Raw genomic sequence first — 19657 nt, 5'->3', positions numbered from 1 at the left:
GTAATATAGTTGCACTGTTATCAAGCCTTAAACTGATACGCGTAGGTAACAAAACCCTTTTACCACGCCAGAGTGCAGGTGTGTCGGGCTGTGTCGAGATGAAGGTCGTTCGGCAATTGCAACAACGAATGTATACGTACGAACTACGTAAGCGACGGGGTCCAAGATCTACAACTCACAGTTGATTGGCATTCTTCGCTAGTCTCGGTGAAGGTATCCAGGTTTCCAGGCGCTGTTGTGTACAATGTTCGGATGCTAAAATCTCATCAATTGCGGTAATTCACTGCATGCTGGCATGTCATGAACATAAAAAGAGACAGTTTCCCGGGCTCGATAGTTCAGAAAGCTTTAAAACTATTATCACACATTATATACATATACCAACCAACGCCACAGCAGAACGCCGCTAGACAAAGACATAATGGCATATCCTAATGTGTTATGTAACTGTACACCATCGACTACAGTCGGGATACATCAACGCAGCGACGTTATTAGTTGAAAGCTCTAACCAAATGAAATCACACCGGTGTGCAATGTTCGTCAGGCTGAAAAAGGAGGGGCAAAAAAGTGCTGTAGATCTTGTTCGCCGCGACGCCAGCTCACCAGACATCCTGCACGCAGACCGGTTGGGTGTTTCTTTTGGGTCCTCGCTAAACTCCCGGCGGACATGCTTTCGCAGAGATCAGATCAGCTAGGTTGCCTGGATGTGGTCTGTGGGTCATCAATGTGGCGCGTCGCCAGCACGAGTCGAGCCAGCCCAAAGCGCCGAAGCAGTCAGTGTCCAGTCACAACACGCAAAAGGGTACATCCTAATCCCAAGCCCCCGGATCCCTACCACATAGGTACCAAAGTAACGAGGCTGCACCAGGGTCTTTGCACAGGGATTATATTACATGCTGCGCGCGCCATGTATCCATATTCACGTATCTATGCACTTCACTGGTCGCGCTCATAGGGTCACACAGTCGAGAATTTCTATGTCATCACTTTTCTCGGCTCGATTCTCGTATTTGCAGTCCGCAGCTTCTTGCTTCCTTTATCTTTTCCGTTGGTTTGACCGTTTCACGAACCCTGTCCTGCGGCCCTGCAAATAGCTCGAGTTGGATGACCATTCACAGCCTGATCTGAGAGCACTGGTCAGCTCAATCATCATCGGCACACTTAGCTTCGTCGGACTGCGATTCTCTTATAGCCTTTGCCTCCCACTTTGTAGTACTTGTCGTGGTCCACTTCGATTTGGTGATCAATCAAGATCGCTCAAAGGAAACATTGCGATCATAGCTTCGAGTCCCGACTAGCTTTGTACTGTAGCAAGCGTCCTTTTTGCGACTTCCATAGAGGGTTGTAGTTCGTTGGAGTAGGTCTGGCTGCTTTTTGAGGCTAGCATATTACGTGCTACGAATTTGAGATCGTACTGACTGAGCTTCTTAACAGGTAGCTCCCAATTGGACCTTTCAACGTTTCCACTACATTGCGCTGAGAAAGAGTCACTTTGCACGGCCACGCACGCCTTCAGATCTGAGCCTTAGACTAGTACAAAAAATTCAGATCAAAGGATGGGAAATGGTACGTCCTCCATCCTTCGAATAGCGATGTGAGCATGCGCTCATAGTCGAAGTCACTCACGAGCAGCCTAAGGTTGACATCGCCTCTTCTTGGTCCAAAGAAGCTATATTTGCTCTGGCAACGATATTCATTATGATACTGTTGTCCATGGTGGGCTTGATCTGGAAGCACCGTATACACGCTCGAACGTCGATACGTCGGCCTCGTTGGTTCTCCTCGGCTTCGAATGGTACGCACGAACTCACATCTTGCTGTTACAGTCATGGGACTAACATCTATTATAGTGGAGCTACTTCCGCTAAATGGTGTATCCACAAGTGTGCAATGGACTGATCTGACAAATGCTCGGAAACAGCAACAAGAAACTTATACGTCAATCGTACGCAGAACACGCGGACCAAGAGTAAACAGGCTGGGAAGGTGACCTTTGCGGGCGAAGCTGGAGAATGTGTAGCAACGCATGAATGTTGAATGAGATGAGTGAGGATGCAAAGAAAGCGGACAGGATCAAGCCAACAGATGATGATGTACGTATGCTCCATTCAAGAGAAGGTCGATGCTATCGTTGCTGGCGTCTTTCACCACGTTGGTGAGCAAGACCCGGAAGTGTAGCCTTCGCTGCACCAAGTAGCTAGATTATTTAGTTCGCTGGTCAGCCCTCAGGCCCGGCTGTATGACGCAATTAAAGTTATACGAAGACGAAAGGCGGCTTGTATCGGTGGAGCCACCCAATCGTGGCGCGGCATACAAACCTGGCAGCAATTGCGTGGCAGTGTGTGAAGGTGTAACAAGCAGTTGCGATGGCGATGAAAGGCGGAGCAAGCTCCGAGATGCTGCTGAAATTGGGATAGTGCCGCGTGTGCCCCTTCGTTCGCGAGAACTTCAGTCAGTGGATTGAGCAGTACTACGACGTCGGCCCCCGGCTTCCAGACACAGATCTTCCATGTCAGTTCCGATGTTTTCTGTGGAGGTCCTTGAGATCTGTGCCAGGGTGGAGAGATCCAAGTATGGGGTTTCCGTTTCGTACTAACCACATCGGGAAGCGTGAGCTCCGATGGAGCAAATGACATCATTTGACAGGGATGGCACTGCCAGGTACAGCCCCAAACAACCAACAACTAGATTGAAACCTGCTGGCGGGAATTATCGCCATTAAGTGGCGCAGTATTCCACTCTCCCTCTTACTTGCATCTCCTTTCTTGTATCCTACTTCCTCAGTCTGCCGTTGCAATTGTAGTTGAGGAGACGCGATCCGACGCGTCCAGCCCCTGTTTACCTCTAGTCCACCCGGCGAGACATCTGCAACATGGCACGCACACACTCGTCGCAGCGCTGGATGCTGCTGAGCGCGGCGTTGGGTTTTGCTAGTGCTGTCGCGATACCAGAACCTACTGCTGTTCCCGCGCAGGTCGAAGTTCGCGCCCCAATTGTCACACCCGCCGCGATCCGCTTCGACAGCCGCCACAGCTACCTGCAGAAGAAGGACATCATCGACGATATCAAGAGCGGCGTCGGCGGTGTAGCAAAGTCGTGGGAGAGTGTTATTGGATCGGCCCTGCCAAGCTTCTTTACTGAGGGTGCGTAGACACACCAAGACAGCCCATGTGCTTGGAAAGGCTTGTGTGCTAATAGCGTGACTAGGCGTACCTGGCTGGTTCGAAAACCTCCCCACTGGCACCAAAGTGCTCTCAGAGCTGGGAATTGGCGACGAGCTGGCTGCGAAGCCTACCGAAGTCCTCAACATCCCCCCATATGCCAACTGGACCGACAAGGGATGGAATGTTCGATTCCACGGCAACGTCTACAAGTTCCCGGATATCTCCCAGGAGAAGGTCGATGACCTTGCGAACGACTTCTTGATCGGCACGTCGGTCGATAAGCTCGATGCGGCGGGACAAGCGCAAGCTCGCAACCTCACGCGCTCCATCTACATTGTTCAGCAGGGAGATCAGAATGTGTCCATGTCTCTGGAGCCAGCGCCAATGCAAGGCGGAGATGGCGAGCCAGGCGGCGGTAACTCCATCCAGGCACCCGGAGGTACACAGAACCTGACCCTACCATACGAGACGACCGATGAGGGTGACTTCGACGTCTTTGTCCCTATCCAGCAGAATGGTCTACTCCCCGGCAACGAGACCAACAACGTGCAGCGCCTGAACGTCTACACCAATGGCACCTTGTCCGGAAACGCCACTGCTTTCCTCGTGCCTACAGAAGGTATTACATTCGTGTCCGACATTGACGACATTCTACGTGTTACCAAGATTTACGATCCCAAAGAAGGTCTCTTGAACTCCTTCGCACGCCCGTTCGTGCAGTGGGAGAACATGCCTGAGATCTACGCCAACTGGTCGCGTACTCTGCCTAACAACACGCACTTCCACTACCTGACCACCACCCCGGAACAAGCCACCCGCAACTACATGGATTTCATCTACAAGACCTACCCCGGCGGCTCCTTTGACACTCGCCCGCTCAACTTTTCCGACGTGAAGGCCACCCTCTCCATCCGCATGTACCTCCTTACAAAGGTCTTCGAGACTTTCCCGAAGAGAAAGTTCGTCCTCGTCGCAGACACCTCGAACAGCGACGTCATGAAGGACTACCCTCAGCTTGCGCACACCTACCCGAACCAAGTCCAGTGCATCTTCCTGCGCAACACATCCGCGACCGACTCCAGCATGTGGTTCCCGTACAACACCGAGGGCTTCAAGGGCTTAAACACCAAGAGCTACATGTTCTTCCGCGAGCCGAATGACTTGGCTGGTCTGGACATTGCCAACGGCCAGTGCTTGAACGAGACAATTCAGCAGAACGTCACTTTCGATAGGCAGACGGATGGCAAGTTCAGGCTTGGCAGCGCTGGTGGTAAGCTGCAGGGCAGTGCGACCGTCAGCTTCGTCGTTGCGCTTGTTGCGGCGATGGCTATGGTCATGTAAGGTTTTGTTTCTCTGTATTCGATTAGGGTTACTGGCACTTTTATGTGTTTCTGTACATGATGCGGCATTGGTATACGGTGGGCGTTTCCTTTTGGTTCTAGCGGCATGTTCATTGGTACTTGCATAGCTTCTCCTGTCTTGCACGTATCCACGCAATGATAACTCAATATCTACTTCCTGCTCTACTGCTGCTCAATTCATCACCTCATTTCACTTCCTCTGCTCTTGGGTTTCAACCCCTCACACTTCGCTCATTTCAGTCAGTGCAGAGTATGGTGATCGATGAGGGTGAAGTGAACTGACGCAGACGCAGTGGGCACGTGGTGTTGGTGATGCTGTTGGCAGCAGTTCTGTTAGCAGCACATCGACACACCGCGGAGGCCGCGGAGGCTCTTCGCAACTAGGCGAACGTAGCAGGCCACGAACTGATGCACCAGAGATAACCTTCGTTCCGGACGCTCAAGGTAGTATTGGTGGTGCTGTGGGCAGGAGTTCCGTCAACAGCGCATGGACACGTGACGGGTGGGGTCGAGACTCCTCTCAATTAGATGGGTCACGGCAACGTGCACCTATACGGCCTGGAGCGCGCGAGGACTTTCACGCCACGTCAAGAGGTAGGATGACTGATCATGCACAACAGACTGATGACCCTAGTCCCCTTGCTGGAGGCAGTTTTGGAAAGCGTAAGAGAGAGGATGAGGGAGATGAGGAGAACGACAAGAGACAGAGGGGATGACTCAAGGCAGTCAGCTTCTGAACTGACCTGGTGCTTCTTCACTACTGAGGCTCACGACTTGGCAGCGCTGTGTTCAGTGATACCATTTGTCTGGGTGCTCTTTTTTACATAATCTATACATCTATCCTGTGAAGTTATCGAGCACATTTCCAAGCGTCATCTCGTTCCCTACCTCCATGCGTATCTTCTTTTCCTCTCCAAAATATTCTTTGCGGATGCTTGCTGCACTTTTACTCACACAACACTGCGTAACACCAGGTTGTAATACTATGGTTGCGTGCCTCACCCTATGATTTTTGAACAGAATCCTAAGTTATTAGCAGTGCGTGTACAACAACAATGCACGCTCATTGCGAGGACATATTGTGGGGTGAAGAATGCTTTCATTACGCGCAGTAAGACGGTCGCCCACGACAAGGGATGCCCTGGGGTTGGGTAACGACAGCAACCCCAGAACATCACCAACTCACGACGATTTGCTCTCACTATTACACAGACAAGAACTATCCACCTACCACCTAGAACTTCATGTCGGATGAGTCGACTCCCTCTCGAAGCCTCACCGGTAGAGGTAGAAACCCGACCGGTACCGCATTGTTGAGCTGCAGCAATGCGGCACATGGTCGTGGCTTAGCATGGCGACCACTACCCGAAGTACGACCCAAGCAATTCTAGCAGGCTTCACCTGCCGTGTTTGCATTCGTGAAGCTGCCAGCATTCACCTTGCGGATAACTTTCATCAGAATACACACCTGGTTCGATGGTTTCATCGTCTCTCAGGTGTTCACTCGCCCGTGTGTGCCAGAGATTGTCTCCAAGAGTCGCGTCACAAGGGATGCGGCTATAGCTGACAACTTCAAACTGCTCTCTACTCGCCATTTGCCACTCTCGGCATCCCACAACGCAATTGGCAGTCCGCGGTCTGTTGCTTGAAAATCGTCTTCCAAACCACTCATAGAACCCTGTGTATGGCTTCCGGTCTCTTGCAGCCGACTTCTTAGACCACTCACAGATCTCTGCGACTGGCTTTCAGTCTGTTCTACCATATTAATCTGTGTTCCGCGCGTGTCTTGTGCGGATCTCTGCGTCGGCCGCTACTCAGCTTGCAAAACACTCACAGAACTCTGCGCATGGCTTCCAGCTCCTTGTCGGTGAACGTTCAGACTACTCACAGAACCCTGCGAGTAGCTCTCACTCTGAGCCAGTGCAGAACGATAGCCCTGTGGTTGATAGTCATATTCAGGACCCGCGTCTATACGAGGCTACTTTCGGGAATCGCGTTCATTAAGCTTCGCCTGTTTTTCATAGTCAGTCTTGCAATGGCCCTACTTGGAGGTTACTAACCTCGCGTTCTTCCTTCGCGCGCATGAACTCCTTTGCCTTTTCTATGCTGTGATTCATCGGTTCCCGCAGCACAGCTTCCACTTCCGCGGCCAGTTTTTCGACCTCGGCTTGCGGCATTCTGGCCTTCGTCGGTTCAGGTAGCTCTTTGAGCCGTGCCATTCTGGCTTCGAGGAATTCTTGAAAATCCACAAGTGAGGAATGGGAGAAATGAGTGGTAGAGTCACGACGAGATGCGGGGGTTGAGATTTGGTCATGCAGTCACTCTGGAGGAAGGAGCTCTCTAGTGCCACCAGGGTCCTGCTCTATTGGCAAGAACCAATGTAAAGACAGCGATTCCAGCGAAGTTGACCGCGTGCTACTAAATAAGTGAGGCGTGCAATGATAGTTCCTCAATCAGATAGCTTGAATGTACCTACAGAGCTTTCACCACATTCATCAGAGCATTCAGATCAGTCCTTTATTGGATGGCCTAGATTCGTTAGATCGACGGTGAGAGTGAGTGTGGTGGTGGCTTCCGCTTTGAAAGGCGCTAGTGGGCTCCGCTGTCACGTTAATAACACTGAGCCTCTCCGCGTTAACGATCCACACTACAAGTCAAAATGGCGCCACACAAGTATGCTGTCACGAGGTCAACACAAAAGAGCCTCAAAGACTACCAGCTGGCGGTGAGTATAGGCGCGGCGAAGTTCGACCTCAATCCGTTCGTCGAAGATGGCGACCGCGCCGACGAAGAAATCCAGGCGAACAACAAGAAGGCAGCCAAGCTACGTGCGGAGCTGCACCTCCTCAAGAGCGGGAGTCCCAGTCACCCTCTTGTGCAGCTTCAAGAGAAGGCCGACGCGGTTTCGAAGATGGTGCGGTTGGTCACCAAGCAGGACGTCAACGCGAAGAGCAAGGAGCTTCATGGTTAGTCGTATAGCTTTTCTGAGAAACCCAGCTAAAAAAGTTTCTAGAACAGGTTGAGGTTGTCTCGCATGAGTTCGAACAATCCCAACAGCGCAGCCAGGGCCTCCAAGAGCGACACCAGGACCTCCAGCGCATGTGCTCAGATCTCTACCAAGTTATCGAAGGTGAATCGACAACAGAGCAACCCCGGAGTAGCATTGCGCAACTGCAGAAGGAAGCCGGGTCCGTCGGACTCTTGTACAAAGCTTCGCAGTATGATGAGCTGAGGTCCTGGCTCGAGGGGCTTGGGGGCCGTGAAGCTGTAGAGGAAGCGGTCTCGCAGGCAGCATCTGTGAGTCCGTTACTCGAAAAGATCAGTGGGGCCGATGGTCTTCAGTCGCAGGTGTTGCGGGCTGCATCCGTAACACCTGTGATGGAACGACTCACTGGCACTGAACTGCAGACTATGGAGCAATTGCTACGCGACCATGGCGGACTGACGGGCGTCCAGAAGAAGGTGGCGCAGGCTGTATCTGTGGTACCTCTTCTTGGAGGCATCCAATCCGACGCATTGCAAGGGTTTGTTGACGAGACTGTTAAGGTGTACGCAGATTACGGTGGCATCGAAGGCTTACGGAAGGAGTTGGACTCTGTTTCCGAGCTTGACGAAGTCGTCAACAACATGTTCGACCATCTCGCAAAGGTGGAGTCTGGGTTGGGCCCAGACTTTCACAACTTCAGCAAGGCCTGGTTGAAACGCGTTCATCAACAAGGGGCGCGAGGTAAGGTCGCACCGGAAGTCCAAAGGATCTTGGCGGACGAGCGTAAGCTTGCAGAGAAGTTCGAAGAGCAGTGCGTCGTGGCAAACCAGGTGGCAGCAGATCTTGATCAGTTACGGAAGCAATATGCCTTAGTACTTGAACAGATCAAGGACAAGGACAAGGCCATCGCGCTGTATAGGGGCGACGTCGACGGCTGATGCAGTCACATCCTGACGTTTGCAAGATGACTTTTCGATAGGCGGAAGCGATTAGACTGGAGGCTTGGAGCGCTGGCATCGAGATAGAGTCCAATGTCCGGCGTGTAGAGCAGACTATTGGCAGCAGTTCTGTCATCTGTCTCCCTACCTAAGGTGGTATTGGTGCTGCTGCTAGCAGGAGTTCCGTTAGCAGTACAACGACACGCCGTGGAGGCTTCAAAGGCTTGTCGCGATCAGGTCAGCGCAGTAGGCATATGCGAGGGACAACAGGGTGGTGCTTCCTCCTTCCTGGGGCTCACGACTTGGCAGCGCTGCTCAGTGATAACATTAGTCTGAGCGCTCTTTTTACAAGATCAACCTGTCCTGTGAAGCTATTCCTTGAGTCCTCAAGCACATTCCCAAGCGTGATCTCGTTCCCTGCCCTTATCCCTACCTACGTCGCTCCAAAGTCTTCTTTGTGGATGCTTACTACACTTTCCCTCGTAGTACTGTGTAGTACCAGGCTATAGAACCATTCCCACTGACGAACCCACACTGCATATCCCTCGCTCGGGCCCATCGTCTGGATCTGGCCGATCACAGTGACATGCTTCTTCATCTTGCTGTGCTAAATTTGACGAATATGCAGGCCCAGAAGGCGAGGAACTTCTAGCAGCGCGCTCATAGTCCTGCCCTACTCATAGTATTACAGCTTTCCGCCTGCTGGCGCTGTCTCTGCCCGAAGTACTGCTCGAAAAAAGCGGTCATGGCGGGTTTATGCGTTTTTCTCAGAATGCCTTGCCTCCACGGAACAACGCGTCCATGTCTTTTCCATATCCGGTTTGGCAAAAAGCGAGGTAGTTGTAGGTGTGCGTTTGAACGTTCCAGCGAGCACTTTGGAGCTTTTGGGGAAGGAAGGGTGTCTTCAGTCTAGTCTTGGTGGTCCTTTTCTTGATAGCGTCTATTATAAGGTGCTCTGTACTTTCCATCCAGAAGAAGGGACTGAGAGGGCATTATATAGCACTTGCTGTATTCGAAGCGTTGTTGTCTTGTCTTCACTCATCGAAATCTCATCACCAATCTTGCTGGCTGCCAGCACATTCGTCATCAGTATGTGCTCTTTCAACTTGTGGCTGTGGTTCCTTGAAGAGCTAAGTATGTACACTTTCGAAAGATGCAGGAAGTGCTATCGCTGAATATGTACTACACCTTACACGGGCTAGATCACAACGATTTCACCAAGGTCACAACGATCCCGTTCACGCCCGTCTGCCCACTTTCCCCGCCATCCAGAATCTGGGAGCAAAGCTGGAAGCCAACTCGTTGGTAAAACGCCCGCCCATTCGTATTGTGCTGCACCATGTCCAAATGCACACCCTTTGCCCCGCGACTCTTCACAGCCTCCGAGAAAGCAGTAATCAAAGCCTTCCCATGCCCCTGTCTCTGGAACTCCGGCAGAATGTCAATGTGCAGATGCGCAGGATAAGCCTGTGAACTTTCCGGCCACGGCTGCAGCATACTACAATGCGCGTTATACACCGCTTCCCGGAAACCCTTGATATAGTCTTTCTCCATGAGGGGGTCGTCAGAACGCACTTCAGGTCGCGGTACCAGTGCCGGGTCTACAAGTGGTGTGAATTCCTCTCGCCAGCGCTGAGCGAACGTCGTAGTGTCTGCTGCGCCGATGCAGTATCCCACCACGCGCCCGGTCCCGTCGTCTAACACGAAGCATGTGTCTGGTGTCACGCTGACATATGGCTTGTACCATATGTGGCTGCCGATGGTGCGCGCTGGCTCATAGTCTAAGCCTTGGTCGATGGTGGTGAAGAACTGTGGAGTAGCTGTGAGATATGATGTTGGAATAGAAATACTGAAGAGCTATACCACGTGGAGACCGTTAGTAAAGTCGCGGGATGGGTCGTAGAGTCGCACGAATGGAGTTGCCATGTCGAAAGGATCAGTCGGAAGTATAGGCATAAGCTCGATATCCTCCTGTTTAGTAAATGGCAGTGTGGACGTGTAAAAGTTGTGGCTGAGGAAACAACCTTACCCTGGAAGATGAATGCTTGGTAGTCGCAGAAGGTGGGGTAAGTAACTTCAACTGGCCTCATGCACCTCATCCTTGCCAATGGCGCAAAGGTCATGAAGCATTACTACTACGGGAATCGCCAAGCTCTAGAGCGAGTGAGAGGGAGTGAAGTGCCCTTCGAAGCTATATGGGATACAAGTGGTGGAAGAGGAGTGTTGCTAGGTACTGTTGGTAAACCCTGGACGCTAGGCTGTTCCGAGGTCCAAATGTGACGTCTTACATTAAAGCTCGTAACTTCCTTACGCGGAAACAACTACGATACGCCTTTCTATAAAAATTCCACGTGTTCAGCGAATTGCTCTTACCTTCTCTGTGCAGCTACACCATGCACTTTTTCAGCTTGCCTCGTGAGCTCAGAGACATCATCTACTTCTACGTCCTCCCAGACCATGTAACATTGGTGGGAGAAGGCTGGGACAGAGACATTGGCCTCATTTTGGCAAGCCGGCAATTACGGGTCGAGACGCTGGAGGCATTCTACCTACGACTACCACGCGCAACGATCGTCGTTCCGCCCGCTGCTTGTGATCTCTTCCCCAGCTCTCTACAGTATGCTCCTTTCCGTGAAAGGACAGAGAGGGTAGTCATCCAGAGACAAGTCCAAAAGCCTGATACACCTGACTTCGTCTTGCACACTATGGGTCGCGATGGAGCCACTTTACATTGCTCCAAAGTTTTTGAACATATGCCCGCCCTGCGCGAGATCACCTACGAGATTGCCTGGAAGTCTGCAGCAAGTCCCAGCATATTGTTACCTAGCCTCAAAAGACGGATGCTTGATGAGATAAGAAGAGTGACGGTGGGCGAGGACAAGTTGGCTGGCTGGGAGATTGAATGCCAAGTCAAAGATGCGACTAGGTGGAAGATAGGGTGGAGTGGTGTCGTGAAACTTCGGAAACTTCCATCAAGCGGCTAGATCTGGTATGCAGTACATGCGGTTATCGTATCTGCATCCAACGGGTGAAGCAGAAAGCAGCTCTCCATGACCATCGGCATTGTAGTCCCCTTTGAAGATTCGTACTAGGCAGATGATTCCCTAGAGTCTATTAACACGATAAGATTGAGACATCTCTCCAAGTAGCTGAAGACGATGCGTCTGATGTATGGGACGAAGAACGATGGGGATGAAGTATGAGGTGACTAAGCTGAATCGGGGCTTATCGCACTAGCGTCTCCCAGACGCGTTCGATCGCGCCCACGAATCACAACTGCGACGACCGGTCGAAGCACGACAGCTCCAATTGAGCCTCAACCGAGAGTTTTGCCTTTTGATGGAAAACGCCAGAAAACCCCGAAAATGCTGCGCGACTGAAGCTCTAACATGGGCCAGAACTCGTCGCAAGTAGTGCCAGGCTCAGACTCACAAGCCCGTACGTGTCTACTGCAAACTTCCCCGGATGATGAGTACAAGCCCCGTTACAGTGAGTGAATGCGACGTCATGTTGAGCTGCACAAGTTTTCTCGCGCTCTTTGAACACGGCGACACTCGCGACTGAACATTGCTGACGCATTGGTGCGGCAGCCCCCACAATGGACGATTTCTTAGCTTCTCAGCAGCTCATGGAGGAAGGAGCTCGCGCTGAGCATGCCACGAGCGACGCCAGAGGCAGGAGCCCGACGCCGGACGACATGGCAGACGGCGCAGGGGAGGAGCAGCCCATAGACCTGACGACACAACCCCCCGCACCGAGCCAGCAAACCATACCCAGCTCCCCACCATTCGCAGCTCTCCACAAGCCCTTGTCGCTCCTTCTCACCGGTGAAGACCCCGCGGCGTCCCAATTCACAGGCGATGAAGGCGCCCCACAGCCGCAAAGTGATGTCGAAGTGCCGGATTCACAGCTTGCACCAGCGTCCCCTCGCTTGCCTATAACACCCGCCGCAACCTCCTCCTTCGCTATACCCGCAACACCGCAAGAGGGCCCAACACAGAAGAAGAAGAAGAAGAGGAGCGGGAAAAGCCGGCAATCGCTGCTTGCTGAGGTCAACAGCCTCAACTCGGTACTCGGCCAGGGCACGCCGTCGAACGACAAGGAAAACACCACGGCCATGGCCGTCGACAACCCTCCCGCCTCGGCCCCACGGACCAAGCGCAAGCGCAAGAAGACATACATAACTCCGCCCCCAACCACGCCGGGATCCGAGCGAGCCGCTGCCGCACGCGGGCAGGACATATCTGCAATGCCCTTCGCTAACGTGATTGCCGGAGCAGAAGGAGCTCCAACACCCATCAAGCGCGTAAACAAGAAGAAGCGTGGTTCTCTGATTCAAGCCCTGCAAGAGAGCGCGCGGGACGAGTCTGCGAATGGCGATAATGCGATCGCGCAGAGCGAAATCGTGGAAGGTCGCCTGAAGAGTGTGGAGGGGAGACTGCGAAAACTCAAGAGGTCCAAGCCGCCGCTCTCCGCCATGCTATCTGATGATGAAGTCGATCGTACCCTGGAGGTTGTTGAGACTCCTTCAATACGCAAGAAGCCCAAGAAGTCCAGGCAATCTTCGTCGACCAAGGCTTCTACGAGTAAGAATACTGAAGAGGTCGTTGAGGCTCCACCGGCATCCAAAAAGCGCAAGCGCAAGTCAAAGGCTAAAGACGCTGAAGTCCTCGATCAAGACGCCTCGGGTGCTACTAATCAATCTGATGCGAACCTAATGCAGCAGGATCCGCTGGCTGACGAGGAGAACATGCAAAACGCGTCTTCATCCGAGAAAGCGACACCAAAGCCCACAAAGGAAAAGAAACCGATGTTACCGCCCCTCACAAACACGCCAGCTCGTCGCTATGTTCGGAAAAGCACGGTAGACTTGTCCAAGTACGCAGCCGATAGAGAGTTGAACAACAACCGCAACCTAAATCACCCACCAGTGCTGCCAGAGAGCGGCAGATTTACCCAAGACGAGGACGAGATTCTCCGCAGAGCTATTTCAGACTACCAGCAACGCAACAATCTTAGTACAGTCGATCTCGTTGCCGTTATTCAATGGACCGACCCGACCCAAGACCCATGGAACACATGGAACAAGCGCAAGAAGAGCGAATGGGATGCGCAGCAGCTCGAAGATGAAGCCGAGAGTAAAGAATTTTGGCAGGAGATCCTACACACTGAGCCTCAGCTAAGACGCAAGCCGGAGATTATCAAAGGCCACGTGCAAGCGCGATACCATACCTTCAAAAGCGGTGGGTGGACCGAGGAGGAGGAGGAGATGCTGAAAGAGTTAATGGAAAAACACCCAAACCAGTGGAAAACAATATCGTTGATCATGCCCGATCGATCTGCCGCCGATATCCACAATCGTTGGAAAGATTACGTACAGTATGGCGAGCAGCGGAACACTGCTCGTTGGACGCGTGCCGAAGAGGAATCACTTGTGAGCGCGCTCACCACTGTAATACAGAGAGACGAAGATGAGCGTGATGAAATGGGGCTACCATCGGTTGCGGAGTACACGAACAAGGACATCAATTGGTCTGCAGTTTGCGAGCTCATGGGCAAAGTTCGCAGCCGTCTCCAATGCACAGTCAAATGGACCCAGATGAAGAAGCGGGACGCCTCGGTCAACATTCGTCCTGTCTACAAGCGAGGCAGAACACCGGATCCAACTCGTCCAGCGGCGCCCACGCCAAAGCCAAAGCCAAAGAAGAGGAAGAGCGAAGCTAACGGGGATGGAACTGAGCCGCGGAAGAAGCGAGGCAGGCCAAGGAAAAGTGAAGTCTATGTGGACAACGATGATTTGGGCCTTGATGAGGCGAATCCGGATGCGGCGGAACCTGAGGGAGACTTCAATTCGAGTGTTGCATCCAAGGAGCCTAAGAAGTCACGCTCGAAGCGTTTCAAAGCACAGGGTCTCGTTGAGAACGTGGATGAAACCGATGACGAATCACTGGCTACGACAACTTCTCAGAAACGCTGTCAGTCTACCAGAACCAGCAAGAAAACTGCAGAAGCAGCCATTAGGGAAGCCCCCGGACAGGATCTTATGGCGCCCGAAGAGGATGCTGACGAGGTAGCCTCTGAAGAAGCCAACGACGAGGTTACTGCACCACCTGAAGAGGATGAAGAGCAGGATGTTGCAGTGCCTGACCATGATGACGATGAGGCAGCCTCTGAAGAGGTCAACGACGAGCATGCTACGGCACCTCAAGAGGATGACGAGGTAGCAGCATCAGAAGAAATCAACGAGGGGAGCATTGCAACGCCTGAAGAACATGCCGATCAGCTGGAAGTAGCACCCGAAGTTTCAGGGCAGGTGGCAAGCGAGGAACTCGACGAGGACGATATTCCCTCACCTTTTGATTTTGATTACGGACACGAAGTTGCAGCAGCTGAACAAGATGTCGAGCTGGAAGTCTCTATACTTGAGGAAGACATCGATCAAGAGGAAGAAGCTGTTAAAGAACATGATGCACACGAGGTTTTAACACCCGTGCAACACGATGACGAGCTTGCAACGCCCGAAGACGAAGAAGTCCAGGAGGAAGCAGTGGTTGAAGTGTATGATCCATCTGAGCCGTCAGACTCCGTCCGTCAGGAAGAAATATCTGCCGCATCCCAGATGTCCAAGAGCTCAACGTTAAAAACGCCCCAACAGCCACGGAGATCAGTTCAAGTACCCCCAGGTGTCGGCCATATGAAGTGGGGCGACAACCTCGATATCATCGAAGCACTTGCCTTTGACTCGGACATCACGGATGTAGACGATGTTGTATGGCACGAACTTGCGGATCTGTTGGAGAGCAAGTGGTCCCCATCCGATTTAGAGACAGAAGTCAAAGAGCTTCTCACACTGGTACCGGATCAAGGAACATGGGCTAGAACGCTCAAGGCTCTTCGTCGCCATCTCGAAAATAACGTTGAGCAGGACAAGCTTAGCGAGCACTACGACCCTTTTGATGGCCCGTTCGATGATGGAGAGGTAAATGCCGGGCTACAGGAGGAGACCGAGTCGCGTACAGAAGCGAACGAGCCGAATTCGAAGAAGAAGAGGAAGAGGAATGCTCATGACAAGTCAACAGAATCACGGCCAGACAAAAAGAAGAGAAAGAAGCGAAGTTCGATGCCGAAGACTCCTGCGAACATGTCTACCACGTCTGTCGCAAAAAGTGGATAAGGTACTCGATTAGCAGTTGTGAATAGCAGATATTTTGGTGTTTTGACTCCCTGAAGCTCCAGGGTAGGCGCGATTTGGTTTTCCTTGTACAGCATATATACCCAGGGTTTGCATGTCTCTAGCGATGGTTTGCGAGATGCGTTTCGCGGACACTTTGTCAATAATATTTGGTAACAGTCCAAAGGTATCTATGATGGTTTCGTGATGTGATTATCGAAGACCGTATACGCTGTCGCGGCTCATTGCAACTCGACGTCGCGTAGCAAGCGGTCAGTCGGTTGGCACGCGAAGACGTTCATCACAAAACACCATGGAGCTGCAAGGCATGGGTACCCATTCGCGTAGAAAAAAGCCGAAGCCAAGGCGCCCAGGGGGCCGCGTACGCAGAGCGGTAAGGAGATTTGGTGTTGCCACCTGAAGCAACACAGCCACGCTCAACCTTTAAACACTCGCAGCGCTACGGAATGTTCTCTCGTGAAACGGAAAGATCAAAAATAGAAACACTTCAGGGTCACGACACCCGCGAAACTAATGTGCGCACTATTGAAATTCTCCGCCAGCGTATGTAAGCACATCAGGTGCGGCGGGAGCGATATGGGTGTGTACTGCTTCAGGAATAGCCGAGGCGGTGGGGTTTATCGATTGCGAGAACATACGAGACAAGGAAACAAAGACAGCCAGATGGGAAAGGGGAAAATCTCAAAGACCTCCTTGAAGCTGCGTCCGCGGAAGGGGCACTTTTATCCAAGATTTCGCTTTCCAGGGTCAGGCACAGAATCCTTTGGTGATACGGCGCTCGTTCCTTCCTTGTCACGTCCGCCAATTCGTGCGACTTGGAATCTTGGAACGATGCGCTAGGCTTGGCGCATGTCAGGCTTAATTTGCATGGCATTCCCAGCAGAGCGACCAATGCTGCCCCCTGCACTCAGCCGTTGAGGCCAATCCCAAATGCGATGGCGTGCATCATTACCAAATCGGGGCCCGCTCATGACGTTGGCTGTGGACGGCCTGCCACTTACGGGATTTGCAATGGCGGGAGAGGAGCGAGCCGATGAGGAGGCGAAGGTGTGTTGGTTGGCATACAGTATGTGATACAGCAGCCCATATTATCAGGTCCCGGACGACTTGTTCCTCGTTCCTCCACTCCATCGCTACAGTGCCTTTCGCGCTGCTAAACTACTGCTGTGGAGCACCGACGGCTGATCTCAGATTGTCGTACCTGGGGTGAGGCTACCGCGTCAACGGGTGTTTGACAAGCTGCAAATCAGCATCTCCCAGCCCTGCCACGCATCCCGACTTATATCACCTCCTGTTAATACCCTTCCTTTCGGCAGAACTTACGCCTCGACGTCATATATACAGCCGTGCCTTTTCTGTCCCCTTCTTTCTCGGCTTGACCTTTGCACGACTCGCACGCGACCATCAAAGGTCGCTTTTTCGTTGTGATGGATTCAAACATGGAGCGAGTGCGACCGCAACCTGCCGAAGGCCGTCGCCAGTCGATATTTACTGAAGTCGGATTGGTGGACGAGGACACGATGCGAGATGTGAGGATGGCGGCGCCGATGACCACAACTTTGAAGCCAATCAGACCGGCCAGGATGGTACGATTTCGAAGTCGCAATTCTATCTATGGAGAAGCTGGAAAGGAGGACGAGAGCGACTGGGAATCGGTTGTGGACGAGGACGACGAATCCGACGCACCGCTTACATCCACCGTTCTTCCGGCCCAGTCAACGATGCCGTTGAGGTTCTACCGATTAAGCATATTCGCCTTCGTCCTTGCTGTTATGCTTCCGATTCTTTCCATCAGTCCCATCTCACGGATAGGAGTACGCGGCGGCATGATCCCGCGAAACACAATCGAAGCCGAAGCCGAGCGATCCGTCGTGGTGAAGCGCGCCGACTCGCCTACAGATGCGTGCAAGCGATGGGCCGGTCAGAGCACAATCGTGAATGGAACGCTGTACATGTATGGCTTCCGTCAGAACGATGAGCCAAAGGGCGACCAGAATACTTGGAGTAAGCCCCACTCCATTATCACCTTGGAAGGCACGATTACTGACTTCACTAGACAACAACTTCCTCAGCCTCGACCTCACCAAATCATGGCAAATCTCCAACCCGTCCCTCACAGGCCTGCCCCAACCATCTGGCCCTCCTGCAGTCTCTCTTGGTACGCTTTGGGGCTCGGCCTCGTCGCTCTGGCTATACGGCGGCCAGTACTCCGACAAGCCGAAAGTCAGCCCAGGCCCGAACTCAGTCTGGGAGTACGATATCAGCGGCAAGCAGTGGAAAGAGCACAAGAGCCCCAAAACCTCGGGCGGTGACGCTGCAGAAGACGACGGCCAGGATGTGCAAAGAGCTGCTGAAGGAGCTTCTTTCAGCGTCGCGTCTCTGGGGCGAGGCTGGTACTTTGGCGGCCATCTCGACGACTTCACAACCGAGGGCTGGAGCAATCAGGTTGCCAGGCTGTACTTGAAGAGCCTGCTGGAATTTACATTCCCTGGCTTCTCAAACAACGCCGTCAACACGTTGAAGACGGACAAGAAGGCAGGAAGCGACGGCGTCTTCCGTAACATCACTCAAGGTGGACTGCAGAACACCGGCTCATTCCCTGCGCGTGCAGATGGTCTTCTTACATATGTTCCTGGTTTCGGTGACGAGGGTCTTTTGATCGGCTTCACTGGTGGAGATAACGATACCTTTGTGAGTACGATTTCGGACGAATACAGGAGCCTTGCTAACAATGACAGACGCAACTGAACGTCATCGATGTCTACGATATCGCAAAGTCCACATGGTACAAGCAGAGCACGTCAGGTGACACCATTCCCCCATACCGCGTCAACGCTTGTGCTGCCGTTGCAGCCGCTGCAGAGTAAGCCCCGTATCCAAAGACCTACATTTCACCATTCTAACATTCCACAGCGGCTCATCATACAACATCTACATGTACGGCGGACAAAACTTGCAGCCATTCGGTGACCAGACCCAGAAGGACGACATGTGGATTCTCTCCGTCCCGTCCTTCCAATGGGTTCAGGTCGACCAGCAGAAGCAGAAACCCTACGCCCGCGCCGGTCACTCCTGCCACGTCTGGGACGGCCAAATGATCGTCGTCGGCGGCTACATCGATCCCAACCTATCATGCGAATCGCCCGGAGTCTACGTCTTCAACATGAGCAGTCTCAGCTGGTCCGACCAATTCACCGCCCTCACCGGAAACGTTGCAACAGAAGCCTTCTCTGGCCCTCGAAAGCAAGGGCAACCCCCTCGCCCAACAGTTCAACCAGCGCGGCTACGGCGCCAACTCTGGCCTCCAAGGCAGTTACGGGTACGCCGTCCCCGCCCCCGTCCAACAGGCCATCGGCGGCGTAGCCACAGGCGGCGCAACCCTCACCGCCCCCCTCCGAACCCCCACCGCCGGCCCCCTCGCAACTGGCAAGCCCCTGACCTGGCCCGTCCCCAACAATGGCACCAACGGCGGCAACAACTCGTCCAACGGCCCCTCGGGCCCCAACATCGGCGCCATCATCGCCGGCGTCATCGCCGGCGTCTTCTTCCTCATCGCGTGCTACTTCGCCTTCTGCGCGTGGATCTACAGGAAACAAGTCCAGATCTGGAAGAATCACGCCGCCATGGTCCAGACGCGCGCGAACAACGAAAAGCAGAATACGCTCACGTCGTCGTCGGGGAAGAATAGCTCGGAACGGCCGCCTGTGACGCTGGGGAGTAGCCATGGCGCGGCGGCGGGCTCGTTTGATATTGCGCGCGGCGCGAGCGGTGGGGATGGATATACCAGTGTGCCCGCGGGCGAGTGGACACGGAGGAGTAGTAACGGCAGTATACACGACGATCTGCTGAGTGGGCAGGAGCCGAGCTTCTGGGGCACGAGGGGTGTGTTGCTGAACCCCAGGCGGAGTTTGAGAGTCATTAATCGGGATTAAGCCGTCGCTGTGCGATTGCGGTTCCTGTGAGAGAATGTACATGCTTTGTTTTCCGTCTTTTCCGTCTTTATTTCTGGGAGC

At 53.1% G+C, this 19657-nt stretch overlaps 8 protein-coding genes across 8 annotated transcripts; 6 read left to right on the top strand and 2 right to left on the bottom strand.

Moving 5' to 3' along the window:
* Positions 1-2797: 2797 nt before the first annotated feature.
* On the top strand, positions 2798-4508 carry SNOG_03209 (hypothetical protein; the record flags this gene model as incomplete). The annotated part of the gene is made up of 2 exons (XM_001793735.1): positions 2798-3146; positions 3211-4508. Exons 1-2 carry the CDS (start codon positions 2876-2878, stop codon positions 4506-4508), a joined length of 1569 nt encoding a protein of 522 aa, XP_001793787.1. The 5' UTR covers positions 2798-2875.
* Positions 4509-6020: 1512 nt separating this feature from the next.
* Positions 6021-6747, bottom strand: SNOG_03208 (hypothetical protein; the record flags this gene model as incomplete). The annotated part of the gene is made up of 3 exons (XM_001793734.1): positions 6021-6278; positions 6417-6464; positions 6589-6747. 3 exons carry the CDS (start codon positions 6745-6747, stop codon positions 6021-6023), a joined length of 465 nt encoding a protein of 154 aa, XP_001793786.1.
* A 440-nt stretch (positions 6748-7187) lies between these two features.
* SNOG_03207 (hypothetical protein) lies at positions 7188-8452 on the top strand (the record flags this gene model as incomplete). Its single annotated transcript, XM_001793733.1, has 2 exons — positions 7188-7442; positions 7547-8452. 2 exons carry the CDS (start codon positions 7188-7190, stop codon positions 8450-8452), a joined length of 1161 nt encoding a protein of 386 aa, XP_001793785.1.
* A 1108-nt stretch (positions 8453-9560) lies between these two features.
* Positions 9561-10378, bottom strand: SNOG_03206 (hypothetical protein; the record flags this gene model as incomplete). Its single annotated transcript, XM_001793732.1, has 2 exons — positions 9561-10309; positions 10364-10378. The coding sequence occupies 2 exons, from the start codon at positions 10376-10378 to the stop codon at positions 9656-9658; spliced, it is 669 nt and encodes a 222-aa protein (XP_001793784.1). The 3' UTR covers positions 9561-9655.
* Positions 10379-10845: 467 nt separating this feature from the next.
* On the top strand, positions 10846-11436 carry SNOG_03205 (hypothetical protein; the record flags this gene model as incomplete). The annotated part of the gene is made up of 1 exon (XM_001793731.1): positions 10846-11436. One exon carries the CDS (start codon positions 10846-10848, stop codon positions 11434-11436), a length of 591 nt encoding a protein of 196 aa, XP_001793783.1.
* A 614-nt stretch (positions 11437-12050) lies between these two features.
* On the top strand, positions 12051-15626 carry SNOG_03204 (hypothetical protein; the record flags this gene model as incomplete). The annotated part of the gene is made up of 1 exon (XM_001793730.1): positions 12051-15626. One exon carries the CDS (start codon positions 12051-12053, stop codon positions 15624-15626), a length of 3576 nt encoding a protein of 1191 aa, XP_001793782.1.
* Positions 15627-16655: 1029 nt separating this feature from the next.
* On the top strand, positions 16656-16829 carry SNOG_03203 (hypothetical protein; the record flags this gene model as incomplete). The annotated part of the gene is made up of 2 exons (XM_001793729.1): positions 16656-16691; positions 16740-16829. 2 exons carry the CDS (start codon positions 16656-16658, stop codon positions 16827-16829), a joined length of 126 nt encoding a protein of 41 aa, XP_001793781.1.
* Positions 16830-17083: 254 nt separating this feature from the next.
* Positions 17084-19576, top strand: SNOG_03202 (hypothetical protein; the record flags this gene model as incomplete). Its single annotated transcript, XM_001793728.1, is given in 5 exon segments — positions 17084-17678; positions 17701-18335; positions 18383-18507; positions 18558-18872; positions 18889-19576. 5 exon segments carry the CDS (start codon positions 17084-17086, stop codon positions 19574-19576), a joined length of 2358 nt encoding a protein of 785 aa, XP_001793780.1.
* Between the last annotated feature and the right edge of the window lie 81 nt (positions 19577-19657).

Source organism: Parastagonospora nodorum (assembly GCF_000146915.1).
Source record: "Parastagonospora nodorum SN15 chromosome Unknown scaffold_4, whole genome shotgun sequence".
Lineage (NCBI taxonomy): Eukaryota > Fungi > Ascomycota > Dothideomycetes > Pleosporales > Phaeosphaeriaceae > Parastagonospora > Parastagonospora nodorum.
This window is presented reverse-complemented; position numbering and strand designations above follow the sequence as displayed.